Below are 21448 nucleotides of genomic sequence, written 5' to 3' on the forward strand. Positions count from 1 at the left end.
CATTCAGAAGCAAATGTGCAGTTAAATTTGGCTTGTGTGAGGCAGCCCCATCCCCGAAGGGCTGTGGGCAGTGTACAGCAAATAAAATACCATTAAAAATACAGTTACAATATAATAATTAAAACCAACAATCATTTAACACAACAAGAATAAATAACAAGTAAATCAACAGCAGATGGGTACTCAGAGAAAAACCTCCTACCCCCCAGGGAGGGGACTGGGCACAACAATAGTGGCAACCAGATGTGATGGTATACAGGGGACGGGGTGGGGGGTGGGGGCACATCAGCGACCAGCCTCCCCAAAAGCCAGGTGAAACGACTTCATTTTACAGGCCCTGCGGAACTGTCCAAGGTCCTGCAGTTCCGCAACGGCATTGTAGAACTGTCCAAGGTCCTGATGGCCAAAGGAAGAGTGTTCCAGACAGGGGCCAAGGCAGTAAAGGCCCTGGCCCAGATGGAGGCCAGTCATATCATTGAGCAGCCGGGGACCACCAATAAGCTTGCCTCCGCAGATTGCAGAGGCCAAGTGGGAACACAGGGGGGGGAGAGAGTCCCCTTTATAATTTTATTTATTTATCAAACTCTTTTTGCCTCACCTTTTTCATGTGACACAAGATGGCTTACAGTGCCAGATTAAAACCATGCACAATACGATAAAGACCCCTTTACTGCACTTCCCCAAAGAAATAGCTGTAGCTCAAACTCCTTTTAAAGCTCTAGCAAATAAAACTGCCATGCAGGGCCTTCTAAAGACTGCATCTCCATGAAAAAGACAGGGCTCAGGTAGATGCCAAGCAGGTAACTTTAAGCAAGGTGGCAACTAGAGGACTATAGATAGCACATGAGAACACTTGTACCAACATCTTGGCCAACTAGTGACAGATAGATAAGAGAAATATTCCTTGTAAAACTGCCTATCGGGTAAGCTGAACATGGAGTTCAGTATGTTTTCTATAGAGGTATATTAAAAACAAATCCAGGTTGCAATAAAAATTTTAACAGCTTACCTCTCAGGATGAAAAATACCTATTATTCGTCATATTTCAAGCTGTAATAGTAAAACCTTAGGAAGCTCATGCCCTCTGCGCGGGATTTGTGTTCCTTCATAATATTATCGTTGTCTCTTAATTGATGTTGTGATGTAAATTGAGTTGAATGTGACATTTCAGTTTGTTTTTTTCTCCTTCTTCTTTAAGACTATTATTTTGACAACACACCGAAACATCAGTGCACTTAACATCTATATGTAGAACTTACTAACACATTGCTAATAATTTGTTTCTGTACTAGATTCGTTGCAGTGCTTTCGCAATACTATTAACAGCCCAGTCGGAGGAGGGGGAATGGAGTTGTGGATGTGGCATAGGCATGAGCCAAGGAGCAGAGTTCTGCAGGGAGGGGGAGGGGTGGCATGCAAGGGAAAGGGAGAAAGGGGAGGAAGGGATGGCATGCAAGGGAGGGGAGGGAGGGGGCCCAGCTTCTGGACATGGCCCACCCACCCTAGCGGAGAAAGGGGGGAGGGGTGGCATGCAAGGGAGGGGCATAAGGAGCAAACAGAGAGGGCATCCACGTTTGTGGGTGGGTGCCACGCAGCCCCATGGCACCCAAACCCAAAAGAGCCAACTGATGTGTGAGGCCCCAATGGCACAGCAGCGGTTGGAGCGGGGCCATTCTCGGGTGGAGCTGACTTTAAGCAGCTCCCACTAGCCTTTCAGTCCAGGAATGCGCTCTTTCCTGGCTAAAGACTTACACCACCCGAAAGTGTGCCATGTGTCCTTTTTGTCCAATGGGTGATTTTCAGGTGGATGGGGGGATTCTTGTGTTTTTTCCCCTCTCATTCCCGTGTTGTTCGAAAGCCCTTTGGGGCAGCATGGCAGCACAGCAGCCATCACACTCTCTGGATTGGGCTGCCCATCCTCTCATTGCTTCGTATGCCTGTTTTCTCCAAAGTTTTGCATCCATTTTATCATAGAGTCTTACACCTGCTCTGTTTCCGTATCATATTGCAATAAAATCGTATTTCCCCCCCTAACAAATACCTTGTATTTATGGCTATCAATTGTTCAAAGTCTGTTTTCCTCCTTAGTCGGCCTCCCTCTTCCGTTATGTGTTCCTTTAATCTTGTCGCTATTTGACAATATAAGAGCCATCAGATAATTTTTCCTCCTTTACTTTTTCTGCCCAGTTTTTATTTTCCTCTGGTTATCAATCACATCCTCACAGATTATTATCCGTCATGTGCCTCTTTCGCAGTGGGCATCAACTGGAAACATCAACGGTGATATTGGAAGGCTTATTTTACTTCTGCACTAATACCGTATTCTTAGTAGACCATCTCTCAAACGTGTTTCCCATCTTGGATTGGAATTGTCCGTAACGATTTCTTAATCCATAGATAATTATGTATACCTTCTTTTGCATCCATGGTTTTCAATTTCACTATCCTTCGGCTGGGATCAATAATCCAGTCTGTCAACCAAACTAACGTGGTTGTTGGATGGTACAGCTTTATATATAAATGGGTAACGTTTGAAATAGGAAGGTTAGCTTTGGTAATATATTCATTTTAATCAGCCTGTTTTCCCCCCCTAACGGCCTTGCTTGAATCCCTGCATCTAAAATTAATTTAAAACATGGTTTGAATGCACATATGTACACGTGTGTGTGTGTGTGTGTGAGCGTCATTTCTTCATTCATTCTGTTTCTTCCACAAGAAGGAGGCAACAGAGGCACGGTATTATTACAAGCCCAGGACACGGGAGTGAGTGTAAGTTACTGGCGGTTTGATCATGGTGTCGCTTCCATCACAACTGAAACAGAAATGCCTCCCAAAATCTGACTTGCGGCTGTACACCTGAATGCATTGTACAAGGGTACGCGGTTGTAAAGGCGGCCTGTCGGATTTTGCAGCGTCTTTGCATCTGGGAAGCCACGCCACCCAGCCCTGTGATTTCTCGCCAACTACTGCATTTCAGACGCTAATCTGCTGTGTCACTAACAAGTTGTATCATTTGAACCTTGCAGAGGAAGGCATCAATCATGAGTGCAAGCTGTGTAACCAGATGTTTGACTCTCCGGCAAAGCTCCTGTGTCACCTGATTGAGCACAGCTTCGAGGGGATGGGAGGCACATTCAAATGCCCTGTTTGTTTTACAGGTAAGAGAGTCGCCCCTAGACAAGCCTGTGTGTGCATGGCTTGATCCAGAAATGACACACCAGGGACTTGTAAAAATACAGTATTCCTTTCTTTGGAAAGAGGAGGTGGGAAGAGAAATACTTTCCTTGAGAAGGCTTTAGAATATCATCTGTCAAAAAAGCAGAGCTACCTGGAGGGAGGGCTTTCTTCCTTCCTTCTACCTTGCAGAATTTTCTACCGTCAGCTCTTCTGGTGTGAACACTTAATGAATAAATAATACATTATATTGAAATTGTTCAGTGCAGCGCAGGGTTGGATTTGGAGACGACGGAACTGGGTTCCGACTCCTGCTCTGCACTGCAGTTGCGTTGCAGACGTAGTTCTCCCCTATTCCCATTTAACCCACATGTCAACACTGTGGAGTTCAGCTTAGGGAAGCGTCAACCTTTCCAGATACAACCTTTCCAGATACAAGCTGCAAATGTATGAGAGGAAGTCCCATGATGCTACAGTCATGTGACAGGACGGGGAGGCCAGAGCTACAACCTTGCAGATGTCAGGGCTAGAACTGTGGCCAGTGAATGGAGAGAACTAGGGACACAAAACACCAGATAAGTAGCAGGAGGTTTATGATAATGAGGAGGAAGCCAAGTCATAGAATCATAGAGTTGAAAGAGATCCCAAGGGCCATCAAGTCCAACCTCCTGCAACGCAGGAATGAATAGTCAAAGCACTCCTGACAGATGGCTATCCAAAGAAGGAAACTCCACCACACTCTGAGGTAGTGCATTCCACTGTCGAACAGCCCTTACTGTCAGGAAGTTTTTCCTGATGTTTCCTTCACCTTGAACTCATTACTCCTGGTCCTAGTCTCTGGAGCAGCAAAAAACAAGCTTGCTCCCTCAGAACTATGGAGGAATCTTCTCCACCCTCTGATCTCACCTGTGTCTGCTCCCAGCCTATATACAAAGAGGGACAGGAGGCAGAGTTTCCTTAGTGTCTACACAAGAATGCTTGCAGGAGGTTCTCCTCAACGCAATAAAAAAATGACATCCCTGCTACCCAAAAGGTGAAGCTCTGACACCCACTCAAGGATCTTGACACTTGGGCTAGGCAGAAAGTGTGTGATTGTAATAAGCTCTCCTATTGTGGCAGATTGGAGGTTGGAATCCAGATCCCCTTGGTTCTAGTCCTGTACTCTAACCAGTGTGTACCATTGGGCTGCAAACCTGGGTTTCAATTTCTAATGGTAAGTTTATATTTGTTAGTGACAGCCATGGTTAGTTATGCCCATTTGCTCTTGTACCATGGCAGAAATGCAAAGGAATTGGGCTTGCTGTACAGCCCGTCTCCCAGTCTCTTAATCTTGGTTGAGATATTGGTAGTGGGCCCTGGATCTGGCCCCAGGCCACCCCCAGGCCACAGTGGAATGGAGGAGAGCCCATGGCTCCAGGAGAGAGGACATGGTTTGCACAGAGAAGGTCCTAGATTCAATCCCCATCTTTGGCAGTTTGAAGAACGTTTCGTGTCCTAGCAGGAGAAACCCAAGCAGAGTTGCACCCTTCTCAGTCCATTGAAGCCAACGGGCGTAGAACGATGTAACTCTGTGTAGGATTGTACTGTAAGTGTAGGGAAGGACTTAGCCTTAGAGTGGCTGCTAGCCAGAGTCGGCAGAACTGGATCAGGTGGACTTATTGTTCCAGCTCAATATAAGGCTATTGCGTGTCTTTGTTTTCACAAGTTGTCCTTTCTATCTGCTGACGATGTCGTTGTTCTTTTCAGTTTTTGTACAGGCGAATAAATTGCAGCAGCACATCTTCGCTGTCCACGGGCAAGAGGATAAAATTTACGACTGTTCGCAGTGCCCCCAGAAGTTCTTCTTCCAGACGGAACTTCAGGTACTTTTAACCAAAACTCATCAGGCATAAATACAAATCCGCAGTCTTTTGGTTGTGTCATCTGAGAACCTCTTCCTCTTCCTTTCCTGCAAAATCGGAACATTCTTCTCGATCTGTCTCTTTCCTCTCCCCCCCTCTCTTTCTCTCTCCCTCTCTCCCCCCCACCTCGCTTTCTCTGGGTGCAGTCTCAAAAATGGGTCCTTGGAGCACAGGCGTTATAAATAAATAAGACCCGACAACTCTAATCATTCGCTCTGAGGATTTCTCTTGACAGTAGCATTACAATGCACCGCCAGGTCCACGCCAAGCACAATGTAAATAATTTCTTCCCATTGGTTAATAATTCAAGCAAAGATTAGCATACAAAAAAATCAAGTAACATTTTAACATTCTCTTTTGCATTCCATTTCTCTCCCCTCCCCCCATACAAATGCAGCTTAGAATTGGCTGAAGGCAACTGAACACTCCCCCCCCCACCATCTTGGAAAAGTCAAAAATGTTTTTGTTTTCACTATCATCAATATTTGCTTGACTTTTATTGGGTAATGTTTGGTGGAGGGGGGTAATTCTGAATAGGATTAGGACCATGAGACAGGCAAGGTGGTTCCAGCTTTGTGATTGGCAGGTGGTTAGGAGACTAGAAAAGGACGAGGGTTTTCAGGGACGTGGTAGGGTCGTAGGAAAGGATGATAAGGCCCAAGGGGGTCTTCTCATGTATGGCACCAAAACAATGGAGCTCTCTCCCCAGGGAGATTCATCTGTCCCCTTCTGTCCCCATCTTGTGCCAGAAGATGTGAAGATGTTTTTGCTTTGTTTAGTATTCCCTCAGTCATTCCTCCTTCCTGCCCTGTTTTTCAATTTATTATTTATATGTCTTTTAAAGTGTTTTAATTCTAGTTTTAATCATTTTAATGCTCTGGTAGTGTTCATTTGGGTTGGTTTTAACAGTTTTAAAAGTGTGCTTTATGTTACATATGTTTTAATTTGTTAGCCTCGTTGCTGGCCCTTGTGAGGGCAGAAAGGCGGAATATAAATTTTGTTAGATTAAAAAAAATAGTTTCAGGAACAAAGGCGTGAAACTTGACGTATTTAATTTATTTTATTTTATTTATATATTTGGTTTATAGACCGCCCTCCCCCTAAGGGCTCAGGGCAGTGAACAACATAGATAGAGCACAATATATCAAATCAAATTAAAATTCGTTAAGTTAAGTAATACAGGCTCTAAAAGATAAAATATAAACCTTCCCCATTAAAATGCAGCATTAAAATTAGTATTAATACAAGATGGCATCTACTGTTAACTCCTCAACCCCCAGGGGTGGTAGGATTCAATGATGTTATCAGAAGAGGGGGGAGCGAAGAGGAGGGAGGGGGGCCCTCATCAACGGCTGGTCTCCCCGAAGGCCCGGCGGAACAGTTCGGTCTTACAGGCCCTGCGGAACTCAGCAAGGTCCCGCAGGGCCCGGTCAGTTGGTGGTAGAGCGTTCCACCAGGCTGGGGCCAGAGCTGTGAAGGCTCTGGCCCTGGTAGAGGCCAGCCGTATCATTGAGGGGCCAGGGATCACCAGTAAATTGGCCTCTGCTGAGCGCAGAGGCCGGTTCGGGACATATGGGGTAAGACGGTCCCGCAGGTACGGAGGTCCCAGGCCGCGCAAGGCCTTAAAGGTTATTTAGGGAAGCAAAGTCCATAAGATCTTAGCAAAAAAAAGAAAGTGGCTCTTTTTCACATTAATGGCCTTCTACGAGCCTCTGGCTGATAAGACTGAGGCTGCCAAATCCATTCCTGCTGGGCCTCATTGAGGGTCATCAGGGTTGACTGAAGGTGCATCTAGTTCTCACAAGCAGCAGAGGAAGTGATAAACCTACAAATGGACTGTACCACTTCACACTTGAAGTAGGGACTCTCATGAATGAATGATCCTCCAAGCAAAAGTAAAATAATAATCTATGCGCATAGCAAATGAGTGTCAGGGAGGTTTCTTGCCAAGCCTTAAGTGGGGCTTGCAGGTAAGTGGTAGGGCATCTGCTTTGCATGCAGAACGTCCCAGGTTCAATCCCTGGCATCTCCACTTGAAAGGCTCAGGTTGCAGATGATGTGAAAGTTTTTCCTGAGACCCCGGAGAGCTGCTGCCAGCCAGAATAGACAATGGTCTTGATAAGACGGAAGGTCTAATTCAGTATTAGGCAGATTTCTGACACACTCGTTTTCTAGAGAAAGGGTTTTTCTTTGGAGCAGCAGTGGCGTAGGAGGTTAAGAGCTCGTGTATCTAATCTGGAGGAACCGGGTTTGATTCTCCGCTCTGCCGCCTGAGCTGTGGAGGCTTATCTGGGGAATTCAGATTAGCCTGTACACTCCCACACACGCCAGCTGGGTGACCTTGGGCTAGTCACAGCTTCTCGGAGCTCTCTCAGCCCCACTTACCTCACAGGGTGTTTGTTGTGAGGGGGGAAGGGGAAGGAGATTGTAAGCCCCTTTGAGTCTCCTACAGGAGAGAAAGGGGGGATATAAATCCAAACTCCTCCTCCTCCTCCTCCTCCTCCTCCTCCTCCTCCTCCTCTTCTTCCTCTTCCTCTTCCTCTTCCTCTTCCTCTTCCTCTTCCTCTTCCTCTTCCTCTTCCTCTTCCTCTTCCTCTTCTGGAAACCAACCACAAGCAGCTGCTGCTGCTGCTGCTGCTGCTGCTGCTGCTGCTGCTTCTTCTTCTTCTTCTTCTTCTTCTTCTTCTTCTTCTTCTTCTTCTTCTTCTTCTTCTTCTTCTTCTTCTTCTTCTTCTTCTTCTTCTTCTCCCTGATCAGTTAAGGTCCAATCTGTGGTCTGACATAGTGCAGCCCAGAAACTGGCTTATTTTTATTTACCTGTTGAATGAGTTATGACCCATTTTTTCAGCAGTGTCCATAAACCAGCTCCCCAGTATCAGAATGTTAAATTTCAAAATGCAGTCTTGAAATCTTTTCCACTGCCATTTGTGAGAACCAGGCCTGAGGTTAGGGTTTCCAGCACTATCTTGGCCAAATGCTTGTAGATGTAGAGGATAGGGTGGAGTTCGGGGAGGATATGACTTCACTTCTTGGTGAAGCTCTAGGAATTTCCCCCTATGTTAGACCGTAGAGATGTGCAGAAATTCCCAGAGTGCCACTGCAGAGCTGATATTAGTCAGCTTCCACTGCCCGCCCAGCGCCAACACACCGAGAGAGCTGGCCTCTCTGTTATTCCCTACGGGGGATTTTTGCTGACTTTCTTTTGGTAGTTTTGGGGCTTCCTGCACTGTGGGAAAACCCTTTGGAGAGGGCGGGGCGGCACCACAGCAGCGTCATCCTCGTCCACTCAATCAGGATTGAGCGTTAAGGTGCTTGCCTTGGGCACGAATGCACCTCACTTCAAAATGAATGCTTAACAGGCTTCGTAGCCCCAGTACCGTTTCCTCTCCTTGCCAAACATTGCTTTTAGCCAGCAAAATTGGGCCTTACCCAGATTTTCTGGCTCAAACCCCTTTCACCTCTGGCTGCTCTGCCATCCACTTGTGCTGGTGAAAACCTGTGTTGCAGTTCCTCAGTGGGGGTGGCAGCAATAGCTGTGGTCTGTGTTCCCCTGACACTCATAGATACCTTAGGCCAGCCTTAGGCACAAGATCTCTGAAACTCCCTCTTGGCTGCCCACACCCTCCTGTTCCCGCAATCTGTGGCTGAACAGATGTGTTTTTGACTCTTAATCGAAGGAGATTTCTAGGGAGCAGACTCGACAATATCCACTGTAGGCAAAAATTCTGTTTCATCTCCAGGCTTGGCCTTTGGCAGGTGGTATGGAGGCCCTCTTTCTGAGACCCAAATCCTGTTGAAATTTCACCGTCCCCGGTTTGAATTCTGCCTCCAGTTTTTAATTTTTCAAAAAGGGGCGTGTGAGAAATCAACTCTAGAAGATCTCATTCCGTGCCCTCCCTCATATGTCTTTTATTCAATTAGCCTGTCTCCCAAAATGTTGCTGCCAACCCCCTTGGTAAATACAATCTTTTTGTGGGATGGCGCGTTCTGCCTCATTTAAATAGATTAGCTGTATCAACCATGAGGTACTTAAACTTTGGAGGGTTGTGTTTTGTGTCTCTGTGTCTCTGTGCGGTACATTTTTTAAAATTTTTATCTTCCTCAATTCCCAAGCTGCCGCCTTGTGTGTCTTGCTGTCACACTGCAGAAGGGTTGGTTGATCTTTTCACTTTGTTGATTTTATATTCCTTCTCCCGGGGGGATCGTCTTCTTTCTCCTTGTTCTGGCAATCTCATTTGCATAAGTGTACAAAAGTTTTAACTATACCTTGTTAATATTTTAATAAAGTCAGCAGATTTTTTTTTTTTTGGTATCTGCATGTTTCTGTCATTCGGTTTTGCATAAAACAACAATGGGGTTGGGAAGGCAAGCTTTTATGCGCGAGCGTTTGTATGTGTTTTATTCCCCTGCTCGCTCGGTCCTTGCTAATATGGTCTCTGCTGAAAATGGCAGCCGAGCTAATAACAATGTAGTGGGTGCTTTGGATAGCTGTGCTTATCTTTCAGAATTGTCTGATCTGTGGCCAAAACTGAACAAATTCTTACTGATGGCCCGTAATTTTGATTCAAAATTGGTTCGTTTTTAGGGCAAGCCACTGGTTTCAAAGAATGCCTAAGAAGGTTTTGTAATGATAGATCGGATCAGTTCATGGAGGATAGGTATGTCAGCGGCTATTTGCTGAGACAGCTAAATGTGATTTCCCTGTTCAGAGACGGCAATACTTCCAATTGCCAGATGCTAGGGAAGTAACATTCTGGGATAGCCATTTCCATCTTGCTTTGCTTGTTAGCTTCTCGGGGCATCTGATTTGGTGCTTTTGGAAGCAGAGTTCTGGACTACATAGGCCCTTATGTAGGAGATGCAGTGGCGTAGGAGGTTAAGAGCTCGTGTATCTAATCTGGAGGAACCGGGTTTGATTCCCAGCTCTGCCGCCTGAGCTGTGGAGGCTTATCTGGGGAATTCAGATTAGCTTGTACACTCCCACACACGCCAGCTGGGTGACCTTGGGCTAGTCACAGCTTCTCGGAGCTCTCTCAGCCCCACCTACCTCACAGGGTGTTTGTTGTGAGGGGGGAAGGGGAAGGAGATTGTAATTCCCTTTGAGTCTCCTGCAGGAGAGAAAGGGGGGATATAAATCCAAACGACTCCTCCTCCTCCTCCTCCTCCTCCTCCTCCTCCTCCTCCTCTTCTTCTTCTTCTTCTTCTTCTTCTTCTTCTTCTTCTTCTTCTTCTTCTTCTTCTTCTTCTTCTTCTTCTTCTTCTTCTTCTTCTTCTTCTTCTTCTTCTTCTTCTTCTTCTTCTCTTGATCTAGTATGGATAGTCCTTATAACATTCCAGCCTAAGTGCTCTTTTGTAGAGGTTTTGCAATGAACTATTTTAAGGGCTCATAATCTAAATGATTATATGTGTGTAAATAGCAGCTGACTTCAGTGCCCATGACGGATGGAACTTCAGTGGTTGAGGGTAGGTTCACCCAAAGGTTTGTGGCCCTACCAAAGTTTAGGGAAAACATGTGTTCTGTAATTTGTAAAAATCACGCAAATGTCTGTTTTGACCCATGTATGTGTGTGTAGAAGCTGTTACAGTGTGGGAGGAACTCCCCATTATGTACAATTGTGGTAGAAAAAACATGTTGCAAGTTGTGAGGGATACACATGTTCCCCCCCCTCCCCAATAAACAAAGCTTATTTATGTCTAGGAAAATTGCCGTTTGCGAAGTTATGCTCCAACATACGTCTATTTAGAAACTCTATATCTTTGGAAACCTGATGCATAGATAAATATAAGAGGCTAATCCATTTTATTATCAAATAGAATTTTAGACATCCTTCATCCCCTGGATAAGATCCAGATCTGGTATGACTTAAACATCTGAAAATGTGATGAGAGTCTTCCACTAGTCAAATATTTGGCACACTTCACGGAAGTACATTTGCCATTAATTGGTAATACTTTGATGTCACAAATTCTTCTGTCACACATTCTGGAATTTATTTAATGACATAAGAAAACTGTCTACTTAGCTGCACAGTTAAATTTAAATTGAATTTATCCTTCTTCATACAATGGAGAGGAAAAAAAGAAAATCTTTTGACTAAAGAGGATTTCCACTTACCTCTCTTACAAATAGATCTGTAGCTGTAGAGTGCCTTGCAGACATCTCTCTGACAGCCACCTGATTTGCTTATTCATTGTAAAGGGTTCACTTGGAAATTCAACAGTAGAAGGACTCGGTTTATTACACTGGCAGAGTATTTGCACATGTTCAGAAGCAGCAATTGACCCACCAAGCACAGGTGTCCTGCTGTGAACAGATTAACTGTTGGGAAGGCTAGGAGGTAGAGTCACTCACTGAGTTCCAGCTAAGAACCTTTTCTCCCAAATCATTTTGGATATCTGTTGGCTTAAGCAAGCTAAACAAAAAATGGTCCCAGAGAGAGCTAGATTTTTCGGACTGGCCAGTTCTCCAGAAGAAGTAAAGTTCTATACCACACTCTTTACCAACTGTCCTGCAATTGTTACCTGAATTAGAGGGGTCTGTCCCATTTTAGACTGGGAAATTAGCAGAGATACACCTTGCAATCCAAGAGGATGGGCTGTGGGATCTTTCCCACCAATTTATACAAGGGTTTTTTCCCTTTAGAACAACACAGGAAACCAGAATTTGAGTGAAGTTGTAACAGTTTTATTAAAGAGCAAAAATAATAAAAGGTACATGGGCAGGTGGGCAAAAATACACATACAGAATTTCAGAAAGCCTAGGGTTTAGATAGAGGTTGAAGATAGGGTTGGAATAATAAAGGCCATTGTGGAGAGGGTGATATTTACCTAATGCTGAAGAAGAAGGTCCGAGGAGGAAGAATCCGACGCCTGCATTGGATGCAGAGAAAGAGGTGATGTTGGGCACAGTGTAACTGAACCACTGGGCAAGGGGCCTTTGTTGGGCAGGCTAGATATAGGAAATTTTGACTCTCGTAGTGCTGTCTTCCTAGACAAAGACAAAGTTCCATTCTCAGGAGAGAACAATACAGTGGATGATGGCTCAGATGAGTCACGGCTGGGGATAGTTAAGCTTTGCATTTGATCTTAGGTAGAGTTGATGAATCTACAACTCAGGATATTTCAATTCATAGTAAAGTTTGTTGCTCTTGCGTTCTTTGGACAGGACGGTTGTGACTAGATCGGCTAGGTAAGAAAGGATGCCGGAAAGCTGATTGTGTTAAGGCTGAGTAGTGTTTGCGTATCCTTTGTGGCTAGAGAACAGGTGTTTCTTTCCCAGGGCTGGGCTTTTGTTAGTTATCCAGGTGGCAACCGTCGAAGCTGCAGGAAAGGCATTGCTAGTGGCTATGCATATTGATTTGGAATGGGAAAACAGGTTCTGTTCAGATTTGACACCCATCTTAGTCTGAACCGTCTGTGACACCAGTAGAGGTGATTGGTAGGGCACAGTTCAGAAAACAAGACTCTCTGTCTTGTCTTGGGATTGTCTGCCAACACAATCCCCTTACATTGGCTTCTTACAAAAGATCAATCCTTCTTCAATGCCAGCAAGGATGAGGCATTTTTGTTGTCCAGACTGTTTTCCACCATGTCATCCAAGAGTCTCAAAGCCAACAAAACATTTTGGGTTTTTTTCCCTGCTTGGGAGACAGTGTGGGATCATCGCTCACCTCCACGACTGAGCCTTGTAGACTTTCATCAGAATGGTGAGACCTACATTCTTAATTGCCTTCAGAACTGCATAACGCTAAATGTGAATGAGTCGCGGGGAATTTACAGGAAACTCGAGAAGGGGTTTTGTCTCTGATCTTCTTCCCCACTGTTTTGTGAGGAACCATCGGGTAGCTGCTCAAGTATTTGTGTTTAAAGGATTAGTTCCTGCTGCTTGCTTGTGTGCTGCTAATCATACCGTTTCCTCTTAAATGATTGCAATTGAGAAGAGCTAAAGCAAAGGATAGAACAGCCCACCAATGAGACAGGTAGGGAGAGAGTAGGCTACCTGCCAGTTCCTTCCTAGCACAGGTGTTCGGATATTTGGTCCTGTGTTAGGAGAAGACGCTATCAGCCTTCAGGATGAGGCATGGGTGCCAAATCTGCGATGTTTCCCTGGAAGAATTGGCTGTCAAGCTAGAACTGCACGTTGCAGCAAATGACCAGCTACCTTTTGTAAGGAAATACCTGTGTCTCCTCACAAATTAGGTATAATGCTCCAGTTCCTTGGGTGCTGTGGGGCTGAGAAAATTAACGGCGCTGTTAAGTCAGACATTACGATTTTAAACTTTCTAAGGGAGAGGGAGCTGTTGTGTTAAGTGACAGCCAGGTGTTCTCTGTCACCTGTAGTTTCAGCCCCTCTTGCTGAAATCTGGCAAGTGAACTTTGTATCTGTCAGCTGAATTTGCTTTAATGTGTTGGAAGTTAGTGGGTAGCTGGCACCTTATTTAAAAACAAGCCTTCTTTAAATATCAAAGGAAGAAGAGGAGTTTGGATTTATATCCCCCCTTTCTCTCCTGCAAGGAGACTTAAAGGGGCTGACAATCTCCTTTCCCTCCCCCCCCCCCACAACCAACACTCTGTGAGATGGGTGGTGCTGAGAGTGTTCACAGAACAGGTGTTGTTATGATGTCCCGCATAGCCATGAAGAATAGGTCCATCCATGGCTATTGGCTCAGTGAATGTCCATTTTCAGAGAGAGAATACAAATTGCTGGGGATACCAGTTGCTGTTAGTTGTTCTTCCTCAACTTTGTGGAGTGGGTGACTGTGGGAGACAGGATGGTGGTCAGGGTGGACCATAGTTCTGATCCACAGGACTATTTTTTTTTCAGTTAATTGCTCTGGAAAGAGATTGATGATACCCTGAATGGACCCTCCAAGCAGTCCTTTATAGTTACATGTTGCCTTACTTATGAACATACTGAGCTGCCTTTTGATTTGGCATTGTTCTGTCTTGCTCATTATTGGTGGTGACTTTCCAAGGAGTCAACCAGACAAAGATTTTTCTAGAAGAAGAGTTTGAATTTATACCCCACCTTTCTCTCCTATAAGGAGACTCAAGGTGGCTTACAAACTCCTTTCCCTTCCTCTCCCCACAACAGATACCTTGTGAGTCAGGTGGGGCTGAGAGAGTGGGTGAGAGATGTGGGGCTGAGAGATGTGGGTGCCCGAAACAAACATGCTGTGAAACACTCTAGACCCACTGTCCCTCTCTTAAGAGGAGTTTGAATAGCCGGATGCCATCTATTTTAAACTTAAATTGGGTTTGATAGTTGAATGCTGCATTTTAAGTCTTAATTTAATTTAATTTTGTTTTATTGTCTGTTTGTTAGTGTTGTACACCGCCCTGAGCCCTCCAGGGGAGGGCGGTATAAAAATGCATCAATAAATAAATAAATAAATAAATAAATAAATAAATAAATAAATAAATAAAAAAGAAAGAAAGAAAGAAAGAAAGAAAGAAAGAAAGAAAGAAAGAAAGAAAGAGAAAAAGAAAGAAAGAAAGAAAGAAAGAAAGAAAAAGAAAGAAAGAAAGAAAGAAAGAAAGAAAGAAAGAAAGAAAGAAAGAAAGAAAGAAAGAAAGAAAGAAAGAAAGAACTGTGACTAGCTCAAGGTCACCCAGCAGGAATGTAGGAGTGCAGAAACAGATAAGCCTCAGCCACTCAGGCAGAGGAGTGGGGAATCAAACCTGCTTCTCCAGATTAGAATCCACCTGCTCCTAACCACTGTACCATGCTGGCTCTAGTACCCAGAGACCCTATAACTGGAAATGTTAGGCTCCGAACCAAAGCCTCACTGCCTGCAAAGGCTATGCTTTGCCTTTCAACTACAGCCCAAGTTTATGTTTGAGTCTTAGATAGTTTCCAAACAGTTTATTGGCAATTCCTAGAGGGTACGTGTAGCAACCGTAACCAAACCTTGTGGAGGGTTCACCAAATATGTCCTCAGACAACTGGCTTCAGGGTTTTTGGATACGCGCAAGAAATAAAACCTTTAATAAGCTCTAAACGGTGACTGTGATAAAAAGCAGCTTGTTCATTAGAGCAACTTGTGTTGTATTTTACTGTTTGTGCTTGGCTTCAGAATGAATCCTCTGGAGATACTTTCTGGAAACCAACCACCAGCTTGTTCTAGGTTTGATGGGAGTTGTTAATTCCTCAGATAGTATTTTGTTGCTTTTTGCAAGTGAGGTATGACCCCTCCCACCACACACACACACACACACACACACACACACACACACACACACACACACACACACACACACACACACACACACACACAAACACCCAGTTTATTGTTTTTCAGAGTACTTTGGAAGGATATCCTACAACCGCTTAATAAATAAATATGCACATATATATTTCTAATCAGAGACTAGTTTTGCTTTTTAGGATCAGGATTAGTGGGAAAAAGTTTATTACAGGATTTGCTTGGAGCCCTTTATTTAATTTTTAATCATTATTAGTTATAAAACTAATAAATTACAAGGAAAACAAAATCCATTCCAACCCTGTTATTGGGTTTCAGTCAGGCACAGACAGATAATTATAACTAACATTAATTAAAAATTAACAGTGCTCTAGGCATTTAACCATCATTTCTAGTCTGTTTTTTGGCTGGAGATCCTTTATGTATTGGAAGAGGCATTGCTGTTCCAGTATTTTCAGGGCTACGAAAGGACAATTTCGGTGTTTGAAAATCCTGATTCCCTCCCTCCTTCCCCATCCTAAACACTGGAATTCATCAATGGATTTTTCCTCTCTTTCACAGCAGTCCTCTCTCTAACTCCTTGCTGCCAGATCAGAGCTTGAAATTTTAGAAGCCGGATTCTTTAAACAAGATCGGGGCTGATGTGAACAGCCCTTCCATTATTCACATTAAGGGGAAGAGTAACCAAATTTCTGCTCAGTGTAAACCACATTGCCTAAACTAACCCAGAGTTAGTTTAATATCAGGAGACTCAGAACACTTTCCCAAACAAGATCGGGGCTGATGTGAACAGCCCTTCCATTATTCACATTAAGGGGAAGAGTAACCAAATTTCTGCTCAGTGTAAACCACATTGCCTAAACTAACCCAGAGTTAGTTTAATATCAGGAGACTCAGAACACTTTCTTCCCCTTTTAAAATTTCAAATGACCTGAGTTTGTTTTTTGGATAACTTAACCTTCCCACCCTTTTGTTTTTGATTCTCCGACTTTGTTCAGATCCTGCTATGAATATGCAGTTTGTTACACTTTACAGTTCATGTCTTTTCCTCTCCTTACTCATGCCCACAAGCTGCAGTCACGCATCAAATGAGGTGCCATACACAGATCTTGATGCGCTCCGAAACTCCTTTTTTGCATAGTGTTTAAATAAATGTGCTCATGTGCTTGTGAACTCTGGTAACCTGCGTGAGAAAGAGCTACAAAGTGGAGCAGTGGCCCATGTATTGATTCTGAAATTAATTTAGTGATTCTACAAGTCCGGGCTGGCCCGAGCACTAGGTACACCTTGCACAATTGTGATAGGCTTTTTGTCTTACAACAGTAAATTAATAATTAAGCTTTCATTGTCTATGGAATGATTTGCGTAGCTGAAGCAATGAATCCATGGGTCAATAGTAAACCTTCCAATCTCAGATTAGAGCTCACAGTCCGGCAGCATGTGCGACACAGACTCTGCCACTTCTGCTGTGCATAAACATTTGTGCATCTTTCTTGGTTGATCCTGAAATCTACCAGAGGGAACAGCAGAAGGTAGAGCATCAAACTGTGCTCTGGACAAAGCCTATCTCAATTGAGGTGAAGTAATATAAGAAGGAGGAGGAGGAGGAGGAGATTGCAAATGCCTTAGCAGACCAGGTGCTCAGGAGCAGCAGCAGCAGAAGGCCATCGCTTTCACCTCCTGCCTGTGAGCTCCCAAGGGCACCTGGTGGGCCACTGCGAGTAGCAGAGTGCTGGACTAGATGGACTCTGGTCTGATCCAGCAGGCTAGTTCTTATGTTCTTAGGAGGAGGAGGAGCAGGAGGAAGAGGAGGAAAAGGAGGAGTTTGGATTTATATCCCCCCTTTCTCTCCTATAAGAGACTCAAAGGGGCTTACAATCTCCTTTCCCTTCCCCCCTCACAACAAACACCCTGTGAGGTGGGTGGGGCTGAGAAAGCTCTGAGAAGCTGTGACTAGCCCAAGGTCACCCAGCTGGCGTGTGTGAGAGTGCACAGGCTAATCTGAATTCCCCAGATAAGCCTCCACAGCTCAAGCAGCAGAGCAGGGAATCAAACCTGGTTCCTCCAGATTAGAATGCACCTGCTCTTAACCACTACGCCACTGCTGCTCTTAACCACTATGCCACTGCTTATTATTAGATAAATAAAGAACAGGACTCCTCCCGGTCCAAGATATTAAATCCCTATGCATCTTAGGAAACAGTACCAACTCACTCTACAATTCAGTATCACAAAAGCTGTGTTGGACCAAGGATTTAGCACCCTTTCCAGCCTTGTCTTCTCTAACACAACAAAAGCTTCTTTGGGTTGAATATTGTTAATACTTCTCTTGCGACTCACTCTACCAAAATGTGTATTACTCCGCACGAACATGTGTCAGTTGTCCAGCAGAGGACGATGAGAATGGGGAGGCCAAGGGAGCTAAGTGAAGACCTTTGGTGGAATCATGGATGCTCTTAAGTGCACCCAAATGTCAACGTGTGTGATCGAGCGTAAGGAGGCATGTATTTCCAATGAGGCGGCGTTGGCATTGAGAAGGGACTTCCTCCAGGAAAGAGCCAAAGCGTAGAGCGGATGTTCAGGCTGCCCTTCGAAACCCACTGTCGCCTGGCATTCGTGCCCCCAGGGCAAAGGCCCAGGCAACTTTCCGTGCAGGCACTTTGCCATCCCAGCAGATGGGCAGGAGGAAGAAGTAGCCAAGAGACAATGTATATGCATCAGTTGTGTTTACTGAAAGCACAATTCCTTGTCGTAAACGTCCAAATGACCGGCTTGAGCTCCGGGGCCTCTCTCCGTGGCAGCACAAATGTCGCTCCCTCCGCTGCCGCAAAAAAACTACGAGGGATGCATGTTATAAAATATACACACGCCAATAAATGTTCTCATTAGGGCCCAGTTCAATGGCTTTGTGATGATAGCAAGGAAAACAAGACGGACTCTGAAGGACCGAGGGTAGCATTGGGTGTTCGTTCGGGGCGCAATTCCTAGGCAGGTGGCTTAATGTTCAGAATTAATGCATGCCGTAAAACTTCGCTTTTACTCAGTTGTAAAGAAGATGCAGGGACAGGGCACGCCTTTTGTCAGAAGGTGTGGAATTTTTTTTGTTTTATTTTTTTGTGTGCACTTGTTCCTGTTCAGAACTGTGTGCGATGAGATTTCATACCTTTCGGCTTCACTGATTTATATCTCATGCCATCCCCAAGAGCTTAGGGTGGATAACAAGGTGTTTAATTAGGAAATTCCTTGTTATATAGATGAAATTAGATGTAGATGGGTATCTGTCTTATATAGATATAACACTAGCATTACCATGAATGTATTCAGTACATTTGCATCATGCTATGGAGGAATGGGGGGGGGGGGGAACGACTTAAGGCACCTAGCAGATGCAAATTGATTATTATAGCTCAAAGGGGAAGGGTTTTCTCTGTCTCCTTTCCTCTCCTGCCTAGTGGCTGGTTGCTGGTGGATGGAGTTTGAGAGCGGAAAGACTAGGTAACCATGACAGGCAGAATTTAAGGGAAGGGGTATGTTGCAGACAGCTCAACCCTGTGAGTTTCGACAGGCATTTGGCAGCAGCGCAGTCAGAAATAAGGCAAGGCTAGAAGAGGCAGGCTAACAATAGCAGGAGGACTGACAAACACAAAGTTTATCTGGTGAAGCAGATGTGTTTCCACACCCCTTCATGCCTGCTGGGTGACCTTGGGCTAATCACAGTTCTCTCAGAACTCTCCCAGCCCCACCTACCTCACAAGGTGTCTGTTGTGTGGGGGGGGGGAAGGGAAAGGAGCTTGTAGGCCACCTTGAGTCTCCTTACAGGAGAGAAATGTAAGGTGTAGATCCAAAACTCTTCTTCTTCCACATGAGGCCTTCTGGGTGACCTTGGGCTAGTCACAGTTCTTTCTGAGCTCTCTCAGCCCCACCTACTTCACAAGGTGTCTGTTGTGGGGGGGAAGGGAAAGGAGCTTGTAAGCCACCCTGAGTCTCCTTACAGGAGAGAAAGGTGGATATAAATCCAAACTCCTCCTCCTCCTCCACTCTTAACCCTGACTGCACCATGCCGGACAACAGACAAGGAACCAAAGTTGTTTAGAAAGCTTCGCTATGATCCAGTGCTGCTCTGTCAAGCCACATGATGAGAAACTGCCCAAGTGGCGCTTTGAAATGTTTCTCAAATGCTTTGCAGTTTTATTTGGCTTCAAGGGAACTGAGCTCTGTTGCCGATCGTGAGTTCAGATCAAGGACAGTTTATCTCTGTTTTCAATAATATTGACAGGCAATATCTCAGGCAAGGTCAAGACGCCTGCTTTAAAAGGGAAATAGAAGGCTGATGTGATACTCTGGTTAGAGTTTAATCAGACATAATGATGGGAGATTTGTGACGGGAATTCCGCAGCGTTTTTAAAAATAGCAATAGTAACTGTGGTGCCTTGACGCACTATGTAGAAGAAGAAGAAAATGGGCCCCTTTAGCCTCATGATAATGTTGGTGAGGAAATGTCAGTTTCAACTGGTGCAACAGAGCAGGGGTGAAATATTAAAATCTGTTCTGACAGCCAGCTCGGTGTGATTAGGAGCAATGGACTCTTGCCTGGGTTTGAGTCCCTGCTCCTTCACATGAGTGACAGACTCTTATCTGGTGAACTGGATTTGTGTCCCCACTACTACACATGAAGCCTGCTGGGTGACCTTTTTGTTTGTAAGCTGCCTTGAGTCTCCTTATGGTTGAGAAAAGCGGGATATAAATCCAAACTCCTCCTCCTCCTCCTCCTCCTCCAGCAGTGGCGTAGGAGGTTAAGAGCTCGTGTTTCTAATCTGGAGGAACTGGGTTTGATTCCCAGCTCTGCCGCCTGAGCTGTGCAGGCTTATCTGGAGAATTCAGATTAGACTGTACACTCCCACACACGCCAGCTGGGTGACCTTGGGCTAGTCACAGCTTCTCAGAGCTCTCTCAGCCCCACCTACCTCACAGGGTGTTTGTTGTGAGGGGGGAAGGGCAAGGAGATTGTAAGCCCCTTTGAGTCTCCTACAGGAGAGAAAGGGGGGATATAAATCCAAACTCTTCCTCTTCTTGTTCTTGTTCTTGTTCTTGTTCTTGTTCTTGTTCTTCTTGTTCTTGTTCTTCTTGTTGTTGTTGTTGTTGTTGTTGTTGTTGTTGTTGTTGTTGTTGTTGTTGTTCTTCTTCTTCTTCTTCTTCTTCTTCTTCTTCTTCTTCTTCTTCTTCTTCTTCTTCTTCTTCTTCTTCTTCTTCTTCTTCTTCTTCCCCCCTATGCATCTGTAGCCTGTATTGGGGAGGAGCTGTTATTGCTATTTTAAAAGCTCAAAGAGAGTTTCAAGATGACAAGTTGGGTCTAAGAGTGTGACCTATAAGAAGTCCCCAGTACTGTCACAGACTTGTCTACCTCGGTAAACCACTGTGATCTCATTCTCAGTAGATTTCCCCTTTCAGTGCTATTGGGTTGAAGTAGATTTCTTCTATTGAGGCTATTGTATTGAAGTAGAGACCTTACCCTACAATGCTGTTCTAAAGATATCCAAGAGAAAGTGCCTGAAGAACAGTAAGGAGGTGTATTCAAATATATTCAGTCTGAATCTATATCCAAAAAAGACTTGGTTGGTATTTTCTAGATCTATTTGGGACTCTGAAAGGTATCCAGAATTTTCAAAGTCTCAGATTCTCCAGCCTTTTCTTGTAGGAAACTTGCTGAAAAAAAATCAGGGCTCTGGTTCCTATGAAGTGGTACCCGCATGGAAAATCCACGTATTACCATCTATTGCACAGTTGTGCGAATCTCATTCCTAGAATGACTTAGCTGGTCACATGGATGGAATACCAACATAGTGACAACAGAGGACTGCCAAACCACAAAGCCAATAGTGTAGGTGTTACCCAGTGAAAGCAGTCTACCATATCACCCTATTATGTCTGAAAAGGCATGTAAAAGCTGATACTGGGTGCATTTCTCTGAATCCCCTCGCTTCGGTTGCTGTCACTGGCAAACAAGGTTGCCTGTCCAGACATAACAATAGATGTCTGCATTTTTTTTTACAGGAGCCATTTAGATCATTAAATATAATCGGTCTCAGCTGCAGTTTTGATCACTGAAGCATGCACCTAATTCATCACAGCAAATTAGCTGTGTCTTCCAAACTTTGGTTTCCCCAGCAG

At 44.6% G+C, this 21448-nt stretch overlaps 1 protein-coding gene across 2 annotated transcripts in view; it reads left to right on the forward strand.

Annotated features, from left to right (window-relative positions):
- ZNF423 (zinc finger protein 423) overlaps positions 1–21448 on the forward strand; it is a 329729-nt gene that overhangs the window by 289146 nt on the left and 19135 nt on the right. For both annotated transcript variants that reach the window (XM_048515303.1, XM_048515304.1), the window contains 2 exons: positions 3027–3158; positions 4921–5036. In XM_048515303.1, coding sequence (XP_048371260.1) covers positions 3027–3158; positions 4921–5036 — 248 coding nt within the window. The remainder of the gene's footprint in view (positions 1–3026; positions 3159–4920; positions 5037–21448) is intronic.

This window comes from Sphaerodactylus townsendi, linkage group LG14 (assembly GCF_021028975.2).
Source record: "Sphaerodactylus townsendi isolate TG3544 linkage group LG14, MPM_Stown_v2.3, whole genome shotgun sequence".
Taxonomy (NCBI): Eukaryota; Metazoa; Chordata; class Lepidosauria; order Squamata; family Sphaerodactylidae; genus Sphaerodactylus; species Sphaerodactylus townsendi.